The 24,542-nt window shown below is 31.6% G+C and overlaps 1 protein-coding gene across 5 annotated transcripts in view; it reads left to right on the forward strand.

Annotated features, from left to right (window-relative positions):
- The window catches only part of LOC114336525 (serine/Arginine-related protein 53-like), a 32,608-nt gene extending 12,650 nt beyond the window's left edge, over positions 1–19,958 (forward strand). For 3 of the 5 annotated variants that reach the window (XM_050655030.1, XM_028286899.2, XM_050655029.1), the window contains exons 2-3: positions 6,955–7,969; positions 14,783–19,958. In XM_050655030.1, the coding sequence (XP_050510987.1) occupies positions 7,043–7,969; positions 14,783–14,998 (1,143 nt within the window). In that variant the 5' untranslated portion in view covers positions 6,955–7,042 and the 3' untranslated portion in view covers positions 14,999–19,958. Of the gene's footprint in view, positions 1–6,954; positions 7,970–14,782 lie in introns of those variants that run through there. The other 2 variants (XM_050655032.1, XM_050655031.1) reach the window with 1 other exon arrangement.
- Positions 19,959–24,542: the final 4,584 nt, after the last annotated feature.

Raw genomic sequence — 24,542 nt, forward strand, 5'->3', positions numbered from 1 at the left:
CGATAATGCAAGACCTCATGTCCACGAACTGTAACCGAATATTTACAACAGGTAAATCTTCGGACTTTGAATTAGCCATCGTATAGTCCAGATCTTAACCCGATCGAACATTTGTGAAACATAATTTACAGAAGAATACGACAGCGTTTGCCACCTCCTAGAACCTCACAAGAGGTAGAAACAGTATCTCTCGAGATTTGGAATGATATTGATCAAGACCAAATAGCATACCTCATTTTTAATATAAAAATATTTTATACAGTTGGAACTACTTAAGTTGGAAACATATGGGAAACATTTTTATTATTAATTTTACGAAAAAAAGTTATTTTTCATAAAAAGTTCTGCATACTCTAGAACCTATGATTCAATCATCAGATATCAAATTTTATCAATATTATACGAGGTATGTCTAAAAATGTGAATTTCGTTCAAGAGTAAAGTACCTTTAGTTCTCTCAATATCGAAAATTCTTATTATGAAAAGTTGTTTGGAATTAAAAACTATGATCAAATATGTAATTACATTTTTCTAGTTGAAAAAAATTTTTTTCAAATTTTTCTTAAATTTATGGATACAACTTCGTTTTTATTTATTACACATATGATAACTCTTTTATTATTACTTTTACGAAAAAAAGTATTTTTAAAAAAAAAAGAATGTGTGTGTACTTTGTACGCACGTAAGAAGTTATACTTCTATTATATGATTATATGATTATATGATTATAAACGAAATTAATATACTTTTTATTTATATTTTATTTAAATATTAAATTAATTTATACTTACTACTTCTCAAACATTTTTATTAAAACAGTGCCAAAAATTGAAATAATAAAAAAATAAAACACACACAAACACATTAAAAATGCCACAAATGATTTCTGAACATTAATTGTCGGAAAAAATTTTAACTAAATACGTATTTTCTGAAAATAAAATTATATAATAAATATACTTACAATCATAAAATGTATAAAAAAAAAATAAAAAAATAAAAGTTTCTATTGGGATTCGAACCAACTTACCACGCGGCTGGTATTTGCGTTGTATTGGGTTTCACCCGCATTAAAACTTCGCCATAGAGACAGCTTGTCATTACGTGCGAAGATCGTCTAACTAAACAGATTAATCTTTTGACATTTTTAACTTATGTAAATCAAATTATTTTGATTTTGAATTGAAATGATTTAGAATTGAAAAAATACAACAAAACATAGAGTAAGAAGAATCAAATTATGTAAATAAAAGTATTACATACTACTTATGTATTTTGGTAGGTTCAAGGAAGGTATCGGAGCCCGTATAACGACTAATAAATTTCGCAATCACTTGCGTCGTGCAAAGTGGCTATGTTCAAATATCATAACAAAATTTGATCAACTATTTATAAAACACTTACCAGTGAAAGATTCTTTAGCTTTGAATAAGCGAGATCTGCGGCACTCATACTAGGCACAGTTTGATGAGCTTTCACATTGGCATGCAACAATCATCTCTTCTATGTAAATAAGTCCAAAAATATAATATGAAAACTATTTAAAAAGGCAGTATAACCATTAACTAACTTTTTGTTTGTTGTTTCTCTTCCTACAAATTTTAAAACGCAACAAGCATACATTATAACCAAACACAGTCCCACAGCTGTGCCACAGCTGCCATATTGGATAATTTTTGTCATGTCATTTGAACATCCAATCAGAACAAAGTTATAATGCGCATGCGCCCGGTCGCTAGGTTTTCCCGTATAAAATTTCACCGTCATTACGCCCGTAAAGAAGTATAACTTCAAAAAGCTCTGTATGTCGTAACACCTAAGATGCAACCATCAGATATCATATTTTATTAATTTTATACGAGGTATGTCAAAAAATATGAATTTCATTCAGGAGTAAAGTACCTTTATTTTTCACAATATTGAAAATTGTTATTACGAAAAGTTGTTTAGAATTAAAAACTATGTTCCATTATGCAATTACGTCTTTCTAATTGCAATATTGTGAAATATAAAGGTACTATAACTCATAAGCGAAATTCATATTTTTGACACACCTCGTATACAATTAATAAAAGTTTATATATCATGGTTTTATCTTAGATTTTAGACCATGCTGAGCTTTTTATGAAGAATAACTTTTTTTCGTAAAATGAATAATAAACGAGTTATCATATTTGTAATAAATAAAAGCGATGTTGGGCATTCATAAATTAGAGAAAAATTTGTAAAATATTTATTTTTCATACAAACAACTTTTCATAATAAGAATTTTCGATATTCAGAGAAATAAAGGTACTTTACCCTTGAACGAAATTCATACAAGTAATTACTCAATCCCAACATGGCTTTCGCCAGAACTATTCAATCGAAACTGCTTCAATTGAGCTTGTACAATATGTCCATGAAAATGTTGATCAGAACAACTACTTAGTGGGCATATTTTTCGACCTAACCCGTGCATTTGACACGATTAACCATAACTACTTATCAATAAAACTTGAAGCAATGGGTATTCGAGATCCAATTCAATCTTGGATTAACTCATATATGTCTGGCAGAACACTCAAAGTGCTGGTTGATGATGAGTTGTCTGATGAGTTTAGTACTCCTATTGGAACTCCGCGAGGTGGAGTATTAGGATCACTTTTATTTCTCCTCTACATAAATGACCTACCTTTAAGTATAACAAATGGACGTGTTTTTATATATGCAGACGACACAACAATTGTAATTGTAGCTGATGGTTTAGACGAGTTGCATAAGAAAATACAAATAACCATGAATGAATTCATTCATTGGTGTCAAATAAATCACCTTCTTATCAATGAAAATAAGACCATTTTTATCCAATTCACATCTCCACTTAAGGAAGGTGACAATATAACCTTAACATTAAATAATTGCAAATTTGAGACTGTCGAACACACTAAATTCCTTGGAATGGAATTAAATTCCAAATTAAATTTTAATCATCAAATTGACTCTCTCTGTAAAAAACTAAATAAACTCTACTTTGCTTTCAATAGTTTGAAATCAAATTTTTATCAATCTTACCTACTTAACTTGTACTATGCATTTGTATACTCCGCCATCAGCTGCAATATAATTGTGTGGGGCAGAGCTACGGAAATTGGGCGAATATTCGTCCTTCAAAAGCGATTCATTCGCCTAATGTTTAACTTAGATTACAACGAATCTTGTAGAGATACATTTAAAAAGAATAATATTATGACCTGCACATGCATCTATCTTTTCAAACTATTAACGTACACTTTTCTTAATAAGAATAAGTTTCAAATAAATATTGATGTCCATAATTACCACACGAGAAATAAAAGTGATATCCACCTTAACAAATTCAACCGATTTCAACTAAAAAAGGCTCCAATGTATGCCGGAGGACAATTTTTTAATTTGCTACCAAATTCAATAAAAGAAATATTGCATTTTAACAAGTTCAAAACCAGGTTAAAGTTGTTTTTAACTGAACATTGTTTTTATTCTCTAGACGAATTCATTGGCTGGAACAATAGCTAGCAACTGATTCCGATATTTTTATACTTTTAACAATATTTTATCAGTCTCGTAATCTTGTTCTCAAATGTTTGTTACCATTAATGTTTTAATAAGATAACTTTAGTTTACTTTAGTGTAGTATTTTTTAATAACCTACTTATTGTACTATAAGCATTGATTAATAAATATAGGGGGAAGATACGAAACCCTGTGCATTATTTTGTTTCCTTTAAAATCTGCCTGTATAGTGGCGCGCCTAGCGTAAATTTGTTGAAGCTAGCCAAGAACAAGCACTTATTCTACGTGGTCCGTATTCAAAATTTTAATGCACAGTCACTATCATATTAATCTGTATTAATACCTGTATTAATTTTTTTCTGCAAAAACGTTGAAAATATAAATTGACTATAGAGTTTTTTTCACTAGTCTTGACCTCACAAGTAAATACTTTTCGAGTTATTTGCGCGTGGATATATTCATGTTCCAAAAAAAGTATGTTTCATGAGGAAATGAGTAAGTATTTCGCCAAAAAAAAATATTCATAGCAAAAATACAGCTTATAAAAAAATGAAAAAAATGTTTCATATATGCCATATGAAGTAGACCCAGTAAGAGCAGAGTTGTAGCTAATAAAAAGTAGGTTCTTATTCGTCAAATTCTAAATTGAATATTTCTACTTGAAATAACCAAAAAATTAAGCACTTTTCGGGGAAAACTCATCATAACTGTTTTAAAGTGTTTAAAAACAGCTTTATTTTTTTAAGTTTCTAGTATCAGAAGTAAACAAGTTCCGCACAAAATAAAGTTGATCCGTTTTTTTATAAAAAAAATCTTAAAAATCACCTCTTAATTAGCATCCCAGATGAAATTAATCAGTAGCGCTTCATAAGTTACTTTACGTATATGTATGCTTATATAGTAAGTTTCATCGGTTCAAAGTGCTTATTTTTGAAAGGCTGTAGTTAAAAGGGCTTCAATGGGTCACTAGTCACGAGTATATGCAAATTTGGAACAGTCATATCTTAACCAATTTTTGTGTTACAGAAAAACAAAATATTCAGAAAAGCAAAACCTTTACACTTTGGGATATTTCGTATCACTGATAATTATAATGTTATTTTGAAAAAAAAAGGCATTTTTCTTTCAAAACAAAAAAAATTACTGTAAAACTAAATTTACGATAAAACTTACAGATCATGACAAGGCAAAAACGGCGGGTCCGCTGGGAAAAATATTCCCATGAGATTTTTTGGCATAATCACATTCGTGAGACATTCCAGAATAAGGTTCAAGAAGTCGCCCACGTGAAAAGTGGTTCAATTTTTTTTAGCAATTTTTTTTAATCAAATTGCAAAAATCAATATTTTTGGCTCGGACATTTTTTTGTAGGTTTTTTGGACCATTCTGGATAAAAAAGGTCTCTTATTATTTTTCTCTTAAGTTGTTCGTTTTCGAGTTATAAGCAATTTAAAATTGAAAAAAACGAAAAATGGCGATTTTCAAGGCTTAATAACTAGGTTAAAAGTTATTATTATGAAAGTTAGAAACTGACTAAATCAAAGTTTAATGCCCCCCCCCCCCCTACAAGATCCTGAAGAAATTTTTGTCATTATTTTATTACTAAGCTGTTATTTTTAAGTAATAATAATGAGCGCCATGTACGAGGTAGGCGGCCGTAAATGTGAGTGCAAGTAAGAACACAATTGGACTGCCGGAGTGGCATCTCTCTCGCACTCAGCATTTACGGCCGGCAACCACGTGCATGGCGCTCAATATTATTACTTAAAAATAACAGCTTAGTAATAAAATAATGACAAAAAATCCTTCAGGATCTTGTAGGGGGGCATTAAACTTGGATTTAGTCACTTTCTGACTTTCATAATAATAACTTTTAACCGAGTTATTAAGCCTTGAAAATCGGCATTTTTCGTTTTTTTCAATTTTAAATTGCTTATAACTCGAAAACGATCAACTTTAGAGAAAAATTATAACAGACCCTTTTTATACAGAATGGTCCAAAAAACCTACAAAAAAATTGTCCGGGCCAAAAATATAGATTTTTGCAATTTGATTAAAAAAAATTGTTAAAAAAATTTGGCCCACTTTTCACGTGGGCGACTTCTTGAACCTTACTCTTAATAGAATAATGTAGGTAATCCTGACTATCTAATATCTCACCTGACAATACAATCCACGGTGGACGCCTACGCAGAAATACAAGGCACCTTTAAGAAGTAAAGTTAATAATAATTCAATAAGTATACTTAGTCACGATTTTCCCCCTAACTCGGAAAATATCGACCGCATGAAAAAACTTGGAAGAAATTGTAGGAAATCGCAACAACTTAAGTCCTTACCATTTTTTCGAAGAATTTAAAGTGGCCGAGCGGTTTACTTAGTCAATTTTATATTAAGTTACCGTTGCAATATCTCCAAACAAAATATACCATCAGCAGAAGAAACTGTAATTAACGAAAATACTTACCTAATTTTTTATCGAGATTATGAGGCAAATAAGATAAATGTACAATATCTAAAATCACCCAGTGACTTAAATCAAATTAAAAGACAAATTACAACTACAATTATTCTTGTTAATTTAAAAACGAGTTTAGAAAGTAATACATAGGTACACTCCAATAATTATTTTAAAGATTGCCATTGTTATCGTTGAATGAGAACTCAAATTTAAATACATCAAAAGAAATAAATAATTTTTATTATAATCCGATCGACCCGACCGACCCCAAATTCCGATAACCAAAGCTACCTGAATACGTCTCATCGTTGTCTCAGGTAAATTCAATCTCGTACCTAGAAAGCTGCTAACGCCATCTATTTCTAAAATCACTGGTGTCGTACATAAACGCTCGTTTAGTTTCGTATCTTCTCCCCTATATTTATTAATCAATGCTATAAGTATACCATGTTTGTGACTTGTCTTATGTCATATAAATGATACAAAAAGATCAATAAATTTATCTATCTATCTATCTATCATATTTTTTGACATACCTCTTATAAAATTGATAAAATTTGATATCTTAGGCTTTAGAGCATGCAGAATTTTTTATAAAGAATTACTTTTTTTCGTAAAATTAACAATAAAAAAGTTTCCCATATGTTTCCAACTTAAGTAGACACGCTGTATATGCTAGAATATTCCACACGGTGTTCCGAACTCTAAGGAAAAAACACAGTATGATTGGTACACCCGGTATACAATGACAATTTACCTGTCTAGGAACAATATTATTACAGCGATATTGTTAAAGAATAAGGCTATAACATATTAAAAAAAATCAGTCAAATCGGACAACAGGCTTAGGAAATTCGAGGCATCTAACGTGTATCATTCATTGAGTGAGTCGATTACTTTGCTCGTAAGTGTATTTTATCAATGTGTTTCATTTAGTATAATACATTTTTTGTTTTTAGCTATTTCTAAGTGATGAAGCTCGCATGGAAAAGTGGGTGAGAGAACTATATTCATTCCGACAGAAAGCGCTCCAACAAGGCTCCAAAAATGACCGCTAGGAAAAAGATGGCGAAATCGTACTACATATTTTTTCTCTTTCTACCCATAATCCTCAGTGTCAGTTTTTTAGCAATTAAACAAAAAACAGTGTTAGAGTTATGTGAAATAAACAAATGCCCATTTTGTTATGGAAAGACGTTGTGTAGAGAAATTACGAAAAATAAAATAAATTTGGAATATAATCGCGTATCGGATTTTATTTATAACGTTTTTAGTGTTAAGAACGTCTATTTTGCCCGATATAAAACTAAACCAGTAGTTCTAAAAAAGTTAGCGCACACCAACGAACTGAATAAATTCGATAGAGATATTAGGGACAAAATAATTAATTATAAGGCTTTAAAGAGTGAATTGAAGTTCAAGTTAAGAGGAATGGATGAGAAAGTACCCTTCCCCCCTTTCTATGTTTGCGATGATGATACATTCGAACTATTTTTCGACAGTTTCAATACCACCAACATAAAAACGACCTATACAATTCTAAGCATTAACGCAGAACCAGTTTTACTCGAGATGTTTAGTAAAAAGAAGTACTTTCCTGTTCCGAAGTTGTATGGTACTTGTGGTAGAATGATTGTCCAGGAAAATTTCGGAAAATCGGTAAACAATATAGAAAAATTCTCGTGGTACAAGAGGGCACTAGTTGCCTATAAAATCCTTCAAGGTGTTCAAAATTTTACTGAAAATCACGAAGATTTTCGACTGTATCTTACTGATATTTCTCCAGATAATGTGGTAGTGGATGAAGATTTAAATGTTAGCTTTATTGATATGGAAAATGCGATTATAAAGAAGAAGACTAATACAACTGAAAAAGTACATTACAGTAACCATGATATTGACGAATATTCATTTAGTCCAAGAGAAATATGCGAGTCCGATAGAAGTGATCACAACATCTATGGTGTCTGCAGGGTAAGTAGATATTTATTTAAGAAACCGCTGATCAAAAGTTGTTGAGAATATTACTTACTCCGTGACGTTACAACCCTTCTTAGTCCAGGGCCCATCTGTTTTGAGATGGACGTTGAGGGGTGACTCAAATTTTTTTTCAAAAATTGCGTGAAAATGACTCCAATAATAGTATTTGAGTTATCCTCCCACTCAAAATGGTCCGGAAGATTGTTTAAATAATCAAAATGTCAAAAAATGAAGGAAAAATTCGATTTTTTTCTTCGTTTTTTGATTATAACTTTAAGAGTATTCATTTCCGAGAAAAGTTGTATTGACATAAAAGTTGTGTAATTAAATTTCCTACAATATAGGGTTGGTTGAAAATTTAAAAAATAGTCACCCTTGTTGCAAAACAGTAATAATTGGGAAAAAACTATACAAAAACAAGTATTCGCATTTTACGTTTTTCAACCATTTACGCTACACTTAGGACCTTCATATTTTACCCAGGAAAACTTTATGATATAGTTAAACAACACTGTTAATTTCATTAAAATCGGTTTAAATGATTTTGCAAAATAAATTTTGAAATCCAGCTTTCGCAAAAAAATTCATTTTTTTTTAATGTTACAGGACTGAAAATAAAGCAGATACCAAGTTGAATTTTTTTTGCTTACAGAAGTGTACTGTACCTTTCATTCGCAATTTGCAAAATTAAAATCGATTAATTACCGCGGCGTCAGGAAATTTTTTAAATAAACATTAATTTTTGGTGCTACGCGCAGGACAGCGGTGTTCGATTCACACAAGTTGATTTCCACCAAAATTTCTTCCAATCTTTATCTAATATATTATTTTCTTACTCTATATTTTGTTGTATTTTAATATTTTAATTCCACAAAAATCAAACTAATTTTATTATTGTTTGTGAAATATTGTTTAAACAATTGCATATGTTTAAAAATAATAAACTTTTATCCTCAAGTTAAAATATATGAACAAAGAAAGTTTTTACTAAAAAAAGTGTTATTTCAAAAGATAGAGTATGTGTTTTTATTTTGCAATAATAGTATATTACTTTATGAGGCGGAGAAGCATGACTTTTCTTGACGCGCCCGATATTACGCGCCGAACGAAGTGAGGCGCGTAATAGAGGGCAAGTCAAGAAAAGTCGCTTCTTTGCCGAATAAAGTATACTATTTTTTCTTCAAACGTAGCAATTTTCAACCATAAATAGTACAATTCATATGCTATTTTTACTCGAAATTAACTGTGACAACTATCAAAGTCGTCTAGATGTTAGAAATTAAAATAATTAAATCATGATTCGCCAACATCGGGAATGATTGCCGAAAGTTGTGCTCGACCATCAGTATCATCAACAATTACCAATGCGTATCAAGAGTCGGGAACATTTTTGCACGGTTTCAATTTTGAAAATGCCTCATTAACTAATTGTACTTTTAATATTACTATAAATAAAAATGATGTTTAATTGTTGTTAATGACATTTGTATTGTTGCTTTGTGACATGTTTCATATTGTTGCCATGACAACATTTTTCCCTCCGCCGTAATGAAATGGGAAAAAAACTGCTGCCGGCGGAGACATCAAACTTTGACAGGATCAAGTTAGATAAGTAATGTCATCATTATTTGACGTTTGAAGAAAAACAAATTTATTTATTTATATCGAAATGTAATAAATATTAAAATGTATCAATCATTATCAAAGGTCATTGGAATGCCCAATCAGAGCAAACTATCCGCTGTCCTGCGCGTAGCACCAATAATTAATGTTTATTTAAAAAAATTCTTGACGTCGTGGTAATTAATCGATGTTAATTTTGCAAATTGCAAATGAAAGGAACGGTACTCGTCTATATGCAAAAAAAAATTCAACTTGATAACTGCTTTATTTTCAGTCCTGTAACATTTTGAAAAAATGAATTTTTTTTGCGAAAGCTGGATTGCAAAATATATTTAACCGATCTCTATGAAATTTGCAGTACTGTTTTACTGTATCATATGGTTTTCTGGGTGAAATATGAAGGTCGTGTAGCATAAATGGTTGAAACACGTAAAATGCGAATACTTGTTTTTGTTTGGTTTTTTCGCAATTATTGCTATTTTACAACAAGGGTGACTATTTTTTTAAATTTTAACCATTTCTATATTGTAGAAAATTTAATTACGCAACTTTTATGTGGGCCGGCGTAGCCGAGTGGTAGTGTGCTAGGCTAGCGTGCCGGTGGTCCAGAGTTCAAATCCTAGCGCCGGCAAGAACAACTAGACATTTTTAAAATGTTTATAGGCCCCAGGTCGACTCAGCCTGAATAAAAAATGAGTACCTTGGGTAAAACCAGGGGTAATAATAGGCGGTTGAAGCGTAGCACTGGCCCTGTTACCTTCCTTGTATACCGTAGGCCCTAGATATAGCAGACTACCCTGCCATACTCCCAAAGCCACGTGAGCGATATAAAACGGGAGACTATTATTAACTTTTATGTCAGTACAACTTTTCTCGAAAATGAATACTTTTAAAGTTATAATCAAAAAACGAAGAAAAAAATCGAATTTTTACTTCATTTTTTGAAATTTTGATTATTTAAACAATGTTCCGGACCTTTTTGAGAGGGAGGATAACTCAAATATTATTATTTGAGTTATTTTCAAGCAATTTCTGCAAAAAAATTTGAGTCACCTCTTAACGTCCAAATGTACTAATATTTTTACAGATGCGCCCTGGTCTATCTTGGGTTTTAGCAGACTCAAAAACATGGCTCCATTTTTCTCTGTCTTGAGAAATCTCCATCCAGTTCTCCACGCCCATAGCTTTCAGGTCTCCTGCTATACAGGGTGATTGATTAGTGGGGTAAAGCTCAATAGATCCGCTATAGTAATAACAAAAATTGTAGCCAACTTTGAGCTTCATATTACAAAATTAGTTAGAATATCACAGGATGTTGGATAACACAGTGGCAGGCCAAACTTATGTCTTTTTAAATGGAACACCCTATATTTTATTTAATATTCAAAATCCTGTTAACTTCTCCATCACAAAAATATAAAGGTTTGTTATGTTATACAGGGTATTTACAAAGTTATAACCAACTTTTCATGAAAATCGTAACAAGTTCAACTCCCTGTATAAATAAAAATAAGCACAACAGCAATGGTTTATTAATGCCATGTTTTTTATTTATTGTCAAAATTTTCAAAAATTATTGACATTGCTTATTTTTTTATATCAAATACAGGGTGAGTCAAAACGCAAGTACATTATTTTCTCAGTAATTTTAAAATGGAACACCCTATATTTTATATCACTATTGAAAAGTACCATTAGCGTACTTTAACTTTTATATAACATTCGCTATATGCAAATTTATTAGTTTTCGAGATATTTTCATTTTTCAGAGTAAATTATTTTAGGTGTCTAAACTTTTCCATATATTAAGTAAGTCATGACTGAATTGACAATTGACGATTACAATTGATTATTATTAATCTTGTAATCAATGTAACAATGTAGCAAATAAAGAAATAAAAATAATTTATTCGTAATACATTTAAAAAAAACACAACCACAACATGCAACATTTTTGAAACAATTAAAAACTACATTTGTATGTAAATGTAACAAATTAATAAAGAAAAGAAAAATATGAAGTTTTCAATCCTAATAGCAAAATTAATAATATTGAAAATATTAAAAACATTACTAAAAGATTTTTAAATTGAAAACTTATTGGTACACTTTCCTGGTGACACCTCCAAGGCTTCTACAATTTGCAAGCACATGGATGCTGCAGTGTAGACAAAGGGAAGGAATTCTACACTTTGCAATTCACATCCCCGTCTGCAGCTTGGTAAAGTTCTAACGGAAAATGCACCTGGTTACTCTACGGAGTAATACGACTATAAAATAAAAATGTATACCATTTTTATTCGGTTGCAATGCGAAGGCAAAACAATCTTACTTTTCAATTAGAATACGGAGCTCAGTCCAGTCCTCTGAATCGCGATTTTCGGCTCTTATTGGAGCCTCATCGGAGAGAATGTAGGCACTGTTCTCCATACCCTAAATGACTGGCATCGAGAGTCTTTCCCACCCATTGCAACCAAAGTGAAGGTATTAGGTGACTAGCGTCATCTGGCAGTTGAAAGATGAAGTAGTTTTCAATCCTAATAGCAAAATTAATAATATTGAAAATATTAAAAACGTTACTAAAAGATTTTTAAATTGAAAACTTATTAGTACGCTTTCCTGGTGACACCTCCAAGGCTTCTACAATTTGCAAGCACATGAATGCTGCAGTGTAGACAAAGGGAAGGAATTCTACACTTTGCAATTCACATCCCCGTCTGCAGCTTGGTAAAGTTCCAACGGAAAATGCACCTAGTTACTCTACGGAGTAATACGACTATAAAATAAAAATGTATACCATTTTTATTCGGTTGCAATGCGAAGGCAAAACAATCTTACTTTTCAATTAGAATACCGAGCGCAGTCCAGTCCTCTGAATCGCGATTTTCGGCTCTTATTGGAGCCTCATCGGAGAGAATGTAGGCACTGTTCTCCATACCCTAAATGACTGGCATCGAGAGTCTTTCCCACCCATTGCAACCAAAGTGAAGGTATTAGGTGACTAGCGTCATCTGGCAGTTGAAAGATGAAGTAGTTTTCAATCCTAATAGCAAAATTAATAATATTGAAAATATTAAAAACATTACTAAAAGATTTTTAAATTGAAAACTTATTGGTACGCTTTCCTGGTGACACCTCCAAGGCTTCTACAATTTGCAAGCACATGAATGCTGCAGTGTAGACAAAGGGAAGGAATTCTACACTTTGCAATTCACATCCCCCTCTGCAGCTTGGTAAAGTTCCAACGGAAAATGCACCTGGTTACTCTACGGAGTAATACGACTATAAAATAAAAATGTATACCATTTTTATTCCAACTTTACCAAGCTACAGACGGGGATGTGAATTGCAAAGTGTAGAATTCCTTCCCTTTGTCTACACTGCAGCATCCATGTGTTTGCAAATTGTAGAAGCCTTGGAGGTGTCACCAGGAAAGTGTACCAATAAGTTTTCAATTTAAAAATCTTTTAGTAATGTTTTTAATATTTTCAATATTATTAATTTTGCTATTAGGATTGAAAACTACTTCATCTTTCAACTGCCAGATGACGCTAGTCATCTAATACCTTCACTTCGGTTGCAATGGGTGGGAAAGACTCTCGATGCCAGTCATTTAGGGTATGGAGAACAGTGCCTACGTTCTCTCCGATGAGGCTCCAATAAGAGCCGAAAATCGCGGTTCAGAGGACTGGACTGCGCTCCATATTCTAATTGAAAAGTAAGATTGTTTTGCCTTGCGCATTTTTCAAATTGCGCAAGTTGTATTATAGACAAGGCGAAAACGGCGGGTTCGAAGAGAAAAATATTCCCATGAGATTTTTTTGCATAATCACATTCGTGAGACATCCCAGAATAAGGTTCAAGAAGTCGCCTACGTGAAAAGTGGGCCAATTTTTTTTTAACAATTTTTTTTTAATCAAATTGCAAGAATCAATATTTTTGGCCCGAACAATTTTTTATTTAATTTTTTGGACCATTCTGGACAAAAAAGGTCTCCTATAATTGTTCTCTAAAGTTGATCGTTTTCGACTTATAAGCAATTTAAAATTGAAAAAAAAAACGAAAAATGGCGATTTTCAAGGCTTAATAACTCGGGTAAAAGTTATTATTATGAAAGTCAATATATAACTAAATCAAAGTTTAAAGCCCCCCCTACAAGATCCCGAAGAAATTTTTGTCATTATTTTATTACTAAGCTGTTATTTTTAAGAAATAATAATAAGTGCCATGCACGTGTGCGTCGGCTGTAAATGCTGAGTGCGAGAGAGAAGCCATTCCAGCAGTCCAATTGTGCATCTTACTCGCACTCACATTTACAGCCGAGTCAATACGATCTAACCGCTAATTGTTATTAATTAAAAATAACAGCTTAGTAGTAAATTAATAACACAGATTTCTTCAGGATCATGTAGCGGCGACTTTAAACTTTGATTTAGTCACTTTCTGACTTTCATAATAATAATTTTAACAGAGTTATTAAGTCTTAAAAATGGCCATTTTCGCGTTTTTCAAATTTTAAATTGCTTATAACTCGAAAAAAATCAACTTTAGAGAAAAATTATAGGAGACCTTTTTTGTTCAGAATGGTCCAAAAAACCTAAAAAAAATTAGACCGGGCCAAAAATATTGATTTTTGTAATTTGATTAAAAAAAAATTGTTAAAAAAAATTGGCCCACTTTTCACTTGGGCGACTTCTTGAACCTTATTCTGGGATGTCTCACGAATGTGATTATGCAAAAATATCTCATGGGAATATTTTTCACAACGAACCCGCCGTTTCCGCCTTGTCTATTATTAATTTTAATATTAATAAATGAAATATAAATATTTTGACATTTCACAATTTGACAATTCACTTTTAACTGCAGTGCTTTAAAATTTTTAAAGCACTGGTGCTTTAAAGTAGCATTTTTAACGCTCCCATGGAGTGCTATAAATTGCATTTTTAACACGTTTATAGAAAAATAAATTTAAAAACACTAATATTTCCTTTCCACCCCTTCTCTGGACTGATACATACATAAATTAAAACATTTAGTAACGAACTCCATACTGTCTGTGTGCGCATGCGCGCAGATTAATAAAATTTCACCCTCAATCGCGCATAAAGAAGTATAACTTCAAAAATTTATACCTTTTACAAAGGATTTTTCATTAAATTTTTAGTTTTTTTTTTGTTTTAGTTACTGCTATCAAAAAATGCATTGTGGCCAATGATGGACGGTGGGCTCCTCCACAACCCTCCAAGGGAAGTGACAAGTAGACATTGGAAGCTGTTTGACGCCATCGAAGCGTGTGTTCATTCTCCAGATGAAATTAATAGATTTGACTTAAGCAGACAGATTTTGAATAAACTTCATGCTATTCTTCGATATGCAAGAGCAAACAAATTATTTTAAACGTTGTTTTAAACTATTTCACACTATACCAAATCTCCACATCAAAGATTTTTGCCCATCATGTCCATTTTAAAATACAAATAACGACTAAAGCTACATTACACTGATGAATATGTAAGTTACTGTTACTACCCCCTACGTATGCTTGTAAGAACTATGAATGTTGGTAAATGAATTTACGGATGCCCCGTATAGTATTATAGTAATAAACCCCAGTTCTACTTATATTTACCAAGTAAGGAAAGTTTAGGGAACTTGCACAATTTTTTTTTATTACATAATAATGTTCAGTTTTGTTTAAAAATGAGATTTCCAAAATTTCACGGTTCAAAAACTCGTAATAACTTAGAAATACATATGTAAAGTCTTCCGCGGTATAAAATAGTTCAAACGACCCGTGACGTCACATAGTTTTACATTAAGTTTTATTATGGTTATATTTCGCTGTGTCTAGGTACACGCTAACGTGTACGCAAATAAAAAAGTTAGGTATGTACACGCGAATTAAACTTCATCAAGCCAGTGACGTTATTATTTAGCGTGCGCAGTGACTGTATATTTTGGTACATGCTATTTTGATATGTTTAGCGTGTGTTTGATAGAAAAATATTTGTTAAAGGAAGGGAAGCAGAACTATTCAGATGTTTCAAACTTAATTGTAATAAATCAATGTATATAATATATTTTATATAAATATATGTAATATTTATATAATATTTAGGTTAGCAAAATAAATATATGTATTTAGTTGACATAACAAGTAGAAAATGTTGTTAAAATAATTTTTATACGTAAGTTAATTATTATAATCAATTATTCTAAATGGGAAATAAGCCACAATTTAACTAAAAAAATGATTTTATTAACATTTCGACGTCCAAATCGGATGTCATTGTCAAAATACAAAAATTAGTCAGATTAAATAAATTATTAGAAAAATGTTTTACCAAGCAACAACATTTTTGTTTAATTTCATAATATTTTGTATTTTGACAACGAAGTCCGATTTAGACGTCGGAACGTTAATAAAATCATTTTTTGGTTAAATTGTGGCTTAGTTCCCATTTAGAATAGTTGATTACAAGAATTCCACAAGGAAATAGCTTCAGATTAAGTTAATTATTATTGTGAAAGCTTTAGGTCTTCCTTTTATTTTAATTTTGGACGGTAATACTATTTTACTTATAACTAAAAAAATATGTATTAATTTATAGTCTCTTAACTTTTTCATACTGTTTTAAAATGTTGTTAAACTTATTAAAACAACTAAATAATTGTACACACTGCATAGTTAATTTAAAAACAAAACTAAACAAATAAAAAATAAGAATGTTGTTCTGAAGCTATTTCCTTGTGGCATTTTTGTAATTACGTATTTTTTATGGGAAATAAGCCACAATTTTACTAAAAAATGAATTTATTAACGTTTCGAAGCCCAAATCGGGTTTCGTTGTCAAAATACAAAATACTATTAAAATAAAACAAACATGTTGTTGCTAAGTAAAAAAATTCTTCTAATAATTTATTTAATCTGACTCATTTATATTGGCAATTCAGACGTATATTATAAAATAAGAAATAATATATAAAATAAATATAATGTATAAAAAATAAGAAATCTCTTCACTAATCAATACTAAAATTAAAGTGTAATTACAACGCGATTAAACAAATTACAACATTCTGACACTCTAATTTTTTAATTTCCGTACACGTTAGCGTGTACCTAGACACAACGTTATATTTAGGTATATTCTTCTTCTCCTTCTTTAGTTTATTGGCCTCCACCTACTTGGATATTCGGCAAGCTCGTCGTCGGAGAATTAAGGAAAAATATTTATATTCTAATGACATTAATTATCGTATGTCGTTGTAATAATATATACCAGTTTGTTGAGATTGGAGTTTGATACAGTTTTTGAAGAAAAGTAAAGAAGGTTTACTATTGAAAATAAAACCATTTTGTAAAAGTGCCAATTTTCTATGAATAGTTCAAACGATCAAAAACACTTGTAACGTGACATAAATTTATTTTCTACTGACGTTTATAACGTCTAATTTAAAATTATATACAATTTTGTTTACTTTTTGGTGTAAAATGTAAATGCACAACCATATGACGTCACGACGCGTTTTGGGCCACCTGTTTGAATTTGAATTTGTAATCGTCTTTAGGGGCCAAACGAAAGACAAACAAAACTTTTTTATCTTTGATACATGTTTTAAATTATGTTCTGTTGTGATTTATAACATTTTTTTCGAATTTAAAAATTTATGCAAGTTCCCTATTGTAATTTTGTCATCTATTTGTGAGCTGCTAAAGAATGTGTTAGCTGTAATAAGGAGAATGATATAATTAAACTATCAGTAGATTTTATGGATATACACAGCGCGTCAGAGAAAACGAGCCACCCACAAAATAGGTCATTTTTGATGTTGCGAATTTCCTAAAACTCTTGTCCGATTTAAGTGATTTTTTTAATATAGCCTTTTTCTTTTACAATATAGCTGTAATAATATTGCTGCTAGACAGGTAAATTGTCATTGTAGACCGGGTGTACCAATCAAATTGTGTTTTTTCTTAAAGTTCACCACACCCTGTGGAATATTCTAGAATTTATAAAATACTGAAATTAAAACCTAACTATGCCCAATCTCAGGTTTCTTAACATTCTGTTTTTTATTCATTAGCTTATGTTTATGTTGGATAATAAAAAAGTTAGGTACTTTAAGAACTAGCCATGTTCTTCATCAATACAGGGTGTTTCTAAATAAGTGGGACAAACTTTAAGGGGTAATTTTGCATGCAAAAAATAATGACCGTTTGCTTGATAAACATATGTCTGCAAATGCTCCGTTTCCGAGATACGCGATGTTGAATTTTTTCTTACAAACTGACAATTTATTTATTCCTCTAAAACCGGTTGAGAGATGCAAATGGAATTTGGTAGTTTTCAAAAGGTAGTTATTGGGCATTTTTTGACATGCAATTAAGAAATTCACCATTAGCCTCCATACGGGTAATATCACCCGTATGCACGCCAATGGTGAATATAAAATTCTTAATTGTGTGTAAAAACAAGCTGAAAATGCGAGCATTGTCATAACGAAAACTTTGTATATTTACGTATTTTAATTCATAATATGGAAAATTTCTATTATGAAAAGTAGTTTAGAATTAATAATTATGTTTTAGTGTGCAATTATATCATTCTAATTTAAATGTTATGAACTATAAAGGTAGTTTACTCTTGATCGAAATTCATATTTTTTATATACCTCGTATAAAATTAATAAAATTTTTAGACAAGGTGCCCCAAAAGTAGTGGAACGGTCGAATATTTCGCGAACTAAACATCGGATCGAAAAACTGAAAAATACGTGTTCAACCATTTTCAAAAATCTATCCAATGACACCAAACAACAACCTCCACTACACCCCCTGGAGGTGGGGTGGGGGTAACTTTAAAATCTCAAATGGAAACCCCTAGATTTTTTGCAGATTTGGATTCGTTACGTAAAAGTACGCAACTTTTATTCGAGACATTTTTTCGAACTGTGGATAGATGGCGCTATAATTGGGAAAAACGATTTATCCTGATACCATGGGTAAGTTATAGAAACGGTCTAATATCTCGAGAAATACACTTCCAAATGAGAAACCAAACAAATTTTTTTAATACTTTTCGAAAACCTATCGATAAACACTAAACATGACCCTCCAACCCACTCCCTGGAGGTGGGGTGGGGGTATCTTTAAAATATTAAATAGCAACCCCCATTTTTTATTACAGATTCGGATTTGTCATGAAAAACTAAGCAACATTTATTCGAAACATTTTTTAGAATTGTTGATAGATGGCGCTTTAATTGGAAAAATACGATTTATTAGCGCCATCTATCAGCATTTTTAAAAAATGTTTCGAATCTGCAATAAAAAGTGGGGGTTGCTATTTAAGATTTTAAAGTTACCCCCCACCCCACCTCCAGGGGGTGGGTTGGAGGGTCATGTTTAGTGTTATTCGATAGGTTTTCGAAAAGTATTAAAAAAATTTGTTTGGTTTCTTATTTGGAAGTGTATTTCTCGAGATATTAGACCGTTTCTATAATTTACCCATGGTATCAGGATAAATCGTTTTCCCCAATTATAGCGCCATCTATCCACAGTTCGAAAAAATGTCTTGGATAAAAGTTGTTTACTTTTACGTAACGAATGCAAATCTGCAAGAAACACTAGGGGTTTCCATTTAAGATTTTAAAGGTACACCCCACCCCACCTCCAGGGGGTGTAGTGGGAGTTGGTGTTTGGTGTCATTGGATAGATTTTTGAAAATGATTGAACACGTATTTTTCAGTTTTTCCACCCGATGTTTAGTTCGCGAAATATTTGACCGTTCCCCTACTTTTGGGACACCCTATATATGATGGTTGCATCATAAATCTTAGAACATGAAGAGCTTTTTATGAAGAATAACTTTTATTTGTCAAATTAAAAATAAAAGAGTTATAAATGAAAATGTTCTTGGTATCCATAATTTGAGAAAAATCTTCAAATACTTTTTTCCATTAGAAGGATGTACACAGACACAATAATGGCTAGTGATTTTAGTCAATAATTTTGCCAATTCGACAAAAAAATAATTTCTAAATAGTTAATAATTATTACTAAATAATTAGTAATTTTGCCAATTTCGGCAAAATTCTCAAAAAGCAAAAAAATTACCTTCTACAATCACTAGCCAGTTGTGTCGAGTTTAGGGAACGACTAGGTATACATAATATTTTAATTTTATAGCAACTGGAACAGTTCATTTATCATAAAGGGGAGGCCGTATTTATACTGATGTAAACCTTTTTAAAACTGTTAATAAATTATTGCTTTTAAAATATTTATACTCAAATTGTATTTTTGAACATCTTATTTATTTTATATAATAATTAAATTCACTATCAAATGTCATTGATGGTTTATTAATACTTAATTTAAAATTTAGTTTGACATTCACGAAGTGTCAAACTCAAATGTAAATAACCTATGCTTGGCAAATCGAGATTTAAAAAAAAGTAGCCTACTTCCTAATCAACCATTTGAGCTGACGTTTAGTGCGTCTGTAGGAGATAACCGGATTGTGACGTCACATTTTAGAGTTTGAGGTCGATTATCTCGAAGACGGTTATATATATCGAAATGCCGTTTTCAGATTTGGATTCAGAAGACAAAACCACATAGGAATCGATCGACACACCTGCTCTAAGTATTGCAGGAGCGGCAACGCAATAACACACAGACTTTTGCAAATTTATAAACGAAAAGTTTTCGTTGAAAATGCGCAATAACTACCTCTTAAAAAATACCAAATTTCTCTCTGGTTGCATCTCTCAACCGGTTTTAGAGCAATAAATAAATCGTCAGTTTGTAAGAAAAAATTTAACATCCCATATCTCGGAAACGAAGCATTTGCGGACACGTGTTTATAAAGCCAATGGTCATTATTTTTTCATGCAGAATTACCCCTTAAAGTTCATCGCACTTATTAAGAAACACCCTGTATTGATGAAGAACATGTCTAGTTGTTACAAGTACCTAACTTTTTTATTATCCAACAAGCGAACGAATAAAAAAACAGAATGTTAAGAAAACCTGAGGCTATAGTTGGGTTTTGATTTCAGTATTTTATAAATACTAGATTATTCCACAGGCTCTGTAGTCCAGGGCCCATCTGTTTTGAGATGGACGTTGAGAGGTGACTCAAATTATTTTGCAGAAATTGCTTGAAAATAACTCAAATAATAATATTTGAGTTATCCTCCCTCTCAAAAAGGTCCGGAACATTGTTTAAATAATTAAAATGTCAAAAAATGAAAGAAAAATTCGATTTTTTCTTCGTTTTTTGATTATAACTTTAAAAGTATTCATTTCCCAGAAAAGATGTACTGACATAAAAGTTGCGTAATTAAATTTCCTACAATATAGAATTAGTTAAAAGTTGAAAAAATAGTCACCCTTGTTGCAAAATAGCAATAATTGCGAAAAAAAACATACAAAAACAAGTATTCGCATTTTACGTTTTTCAACAATTTATGCTACACTTATGACCTTCATATTTCACCCAGAAAAACTTTATGATACAGTAAAACAATTCTGTAAATTTCATTAAGATCGGTTCAATAGATTTTGCAAAATAAATTTTGCAATCCAGCTTTCGCAAACACAATTCATTTTTTCAAAATGTTACAGGACTGAAAATAAAGCAGATAGCAAGTTGAAATTTTTTTTGCGTATAGAAGTTTACTGTACCTTTCATTTGCAATTTGCCAAATTAAAATCGATTAACTACCGTCAGGAATTTTTTTAAATAAACATTAATTATTGGTGCTACGCGCAGGACGGCGGTGTTCGATTCACATGAAGTTGATTTCCACCAAAATTTCTTCCAATCTTCATCTAATTTATTATTTTCTTACTCTATATTTTGTTGTATTTTATTATTTTAATTCCACAAAAATCAAACTAATTTTATTATTGTTTGTGAAATATTGTTTAAACAATTGTATATGTTTAAAAATAATAAACTGTTATTCTCAAGTTAAAATATATGAACAAAGAAAGTTTTTGCTAAAAAAAGTGTTATTTCAAAGGATAGAGTATGTGTTTTTATTTTGCCATAAACAAATTTATTTATTTATATCGAAATGTAATAAAAATTAAAATGTATCAATAATTATCAAAGGTCATTGGAATGCCCAATCAGAACAAACTATTTGGTGTCCTGCGCGCAACACCAATAATTAATGTTTATTTAAAAAATTCCTGACGCCGTGGTGGTTAATCGATTTTAGTATTACAAATTTCAAATGAAAGGTACAGTACACTTCTATAAGCAAAAAAAATTTCAACTTGCTATCTGCTCTATTTTCAGTTTGAAAAAACTGAAACTTTCAGTAACAGTTTGAAAAAATGAATTTTTTTTTGCGAAGGCTGGATTGCAAAATTTATTTTGCAAAATCTATTGAACGCACACACTGGCCAAAATTCAGATCTATCCTGGAGAACAAGGTGTCTCTAGACATTCCACTAAAAACCAAAGAGGACATTTTTCTTGCTGTGTAATTTTCTTGCATAATAAATGACTGTCCACAAGTTGTCAAAGAAAAAATTTTGCTAAAGAGAAGACTGAGGAAAAGATGGCAACAGACCAGAGATCCTGCTGATAAGCGTAGATTCAATAGTGCATCAAGGGAATTAAAAAAACTCTTCGAAGATCTCAAAAACCAATCACTTCAGTACTACTTGGAAAATTTAGATTCCGCTAAAGATACCGATTATTCGCTATGGAAAGCCACGAGAAAACTGAAACAACCCCAGAAACCGTCACCTCCAATTAGAAAATCGGACAGAGAATGGGCTCGTAGTGCACAAGAGAAAGCAAGTTGTTTTGCAGAGTATTTTTCCGAAGTATTTACTCCCAATCAAGTGAATTCACCTGTGGAAGTAGACGTATTCTCATTTCTTCAAAGTCCATATCAAATGAGTTTGCCTATTCCGAAATTTAAATCGTCCGAAGTCATCTTGGCTATTAATAATTTAAACGATAAAAAATCTCCAGGGTACGACTTGATCAGTGGAAAAGTATTGAAAGAATTACCTATCAAATGCATAAAACTTATAACGTTTATATTCAATGCCATATTAAGCTTAGGTTACTTTCCTGATCAATGGAAAGTGTCTCAGATAATAACCATTCTTAAACCGGGGAAACCTCAAGAAGAAACTACATCGTACAGGCCAATCAGCCTCTTGCCAATCACGTCTAAAGTTTTCGAAAAACTATTAGTAAAAAAACTCGAACCCTGGATCAAAAATCTAATTCCAGACCACCAGTTTGGATTTCGATCCCATCACTCAACAATCCAACAAGTTCACAGAGTGGTAAAACATATAAATGCTGATTTTGAGGCCAAAAGGTACTGTTCAGCGGCATTTCTTGACGTTAGGCAGGCATTTGACAAGGTATGGCATGAAGGCCTCCTATACAAGCTAAAAAAGACATTACCGCACAGCTTTTACATTCTTCTTGAGTCATATTTGTCAGGTAGGTGTTACTTTATTAAATACCAAGATGCAATTTCCAAACTCTATTCTATCAAAGCTGGCGTACCACAGGGTAGCGTACTGGGACCTACCTTGTATCTCTTGTTTACCGCAGATATACCTCCACCTCTTCAGGAACCACTAGAGGAGAGACCACTTACAGAAGAAATGATGCTAGGAACATTTGCCGACGATACTGCAATCCTAGCCTCACACACAGACCCTATTTATGCCTCGCATATCCTTCAAGCGTATCTAGACAGAGTACAAATTTGGTTTTTGGAATGGAAAATTAAAGTGAATGAAGGAAAATCTATTCAAGTTACATTTACAACACGAAGAGGAACTTGTCCTCCTGTAACTTTAAACAATCACCAATTACCATCAGCCAACGAGGTAAAATATCTTGGTATTCATTTGGACAGAAGTCTCACATGGAGGAAACATATCTGGACCAAGAAAAAGCAACTAGGTCTCCAATTCAGAAATATGTATTGGTTAATGGGCCGTTCATCAAGACTATCTCTGGATAATAAATTGCTGCTCTATAAGGCAATACTTATGCCAATCTGGACATATGGGTTGGAACTATGGGGAACAGCCAGTCACTCCAACATCGAAATCATCCAACGCTTCCAATCAAAAACCCTCAGAACCATCACTAATGCACCTTGGTACATCAACAACAGAATTATTCATCGAGACCTTAAAACTGATACGGTACAAGAAGTCATCACAAAACGTAGCGCTGCTTACATTGCCAAGTTGGAGGATCATAAAAACCAGTTTGCACTTAATCTCCTAGACAATTACCAAGAACAGCGTAGGTTAAAGAGGTTCAAACCATTGGACTTACCATTTAGAGTAAACTTTTAAACTAATGAGTTAGTAGTTATGAAGTGTAATTATTTTGTACACAACTTTATAAAAATTGTACTTTGATTTTGCCAGTGGGTAAAATCTTCCTTGTCCTTAGTCAATGTAATTACTTTTGTTTATTGTTGACACTCAACAGATTGCAAAATAATTTTAAATAAAAAAAAATCTATTGAACTGATCTTAATGAAATTTACAGTATTGTTTAACTGTATCATATAGTTTTTCTGGGTGAAATTTGAAGGTCCTGAGTTTAGCATAAATGGTTGAAAAACGTAAAATGCGAATACTTGTTTTTGTATAGTTTTTTCCCAATTATTGCTATTTTGCAACAAGGGTGACTATTTTTTAAATTTTCAACCAACCCTATATTGTAGGAAATTTAATTACACAACTTTTATGTCAATACAACTTTTCTCGGAAATAAATACTTTTAAAGTTATAATTAAAAAACGAAGAAAAAAATCGAATTTTTCCTTCACTTTTTGACATTTTGATTATTTAAACAATGTTGCGGACCTTTTTGAGAGGGAGGATAACTCAAATATTATTACTTGAGTTATTTTCAAGCCATTT

This window comes from Diabrotica virgifera, chromosome 6 (assembly GCF_917563875.1).
Source record: "Diabrotica virgifera virgifera chromosome 6, PGI_DIABVI_V3a".
NCBI classification, from domain to species: Eukaryota; Metazoa; Arthropoda; class Insecta; order Coleoptera; family Chrysomelidae; genus Diabrotica; species Diabrotica virgifera.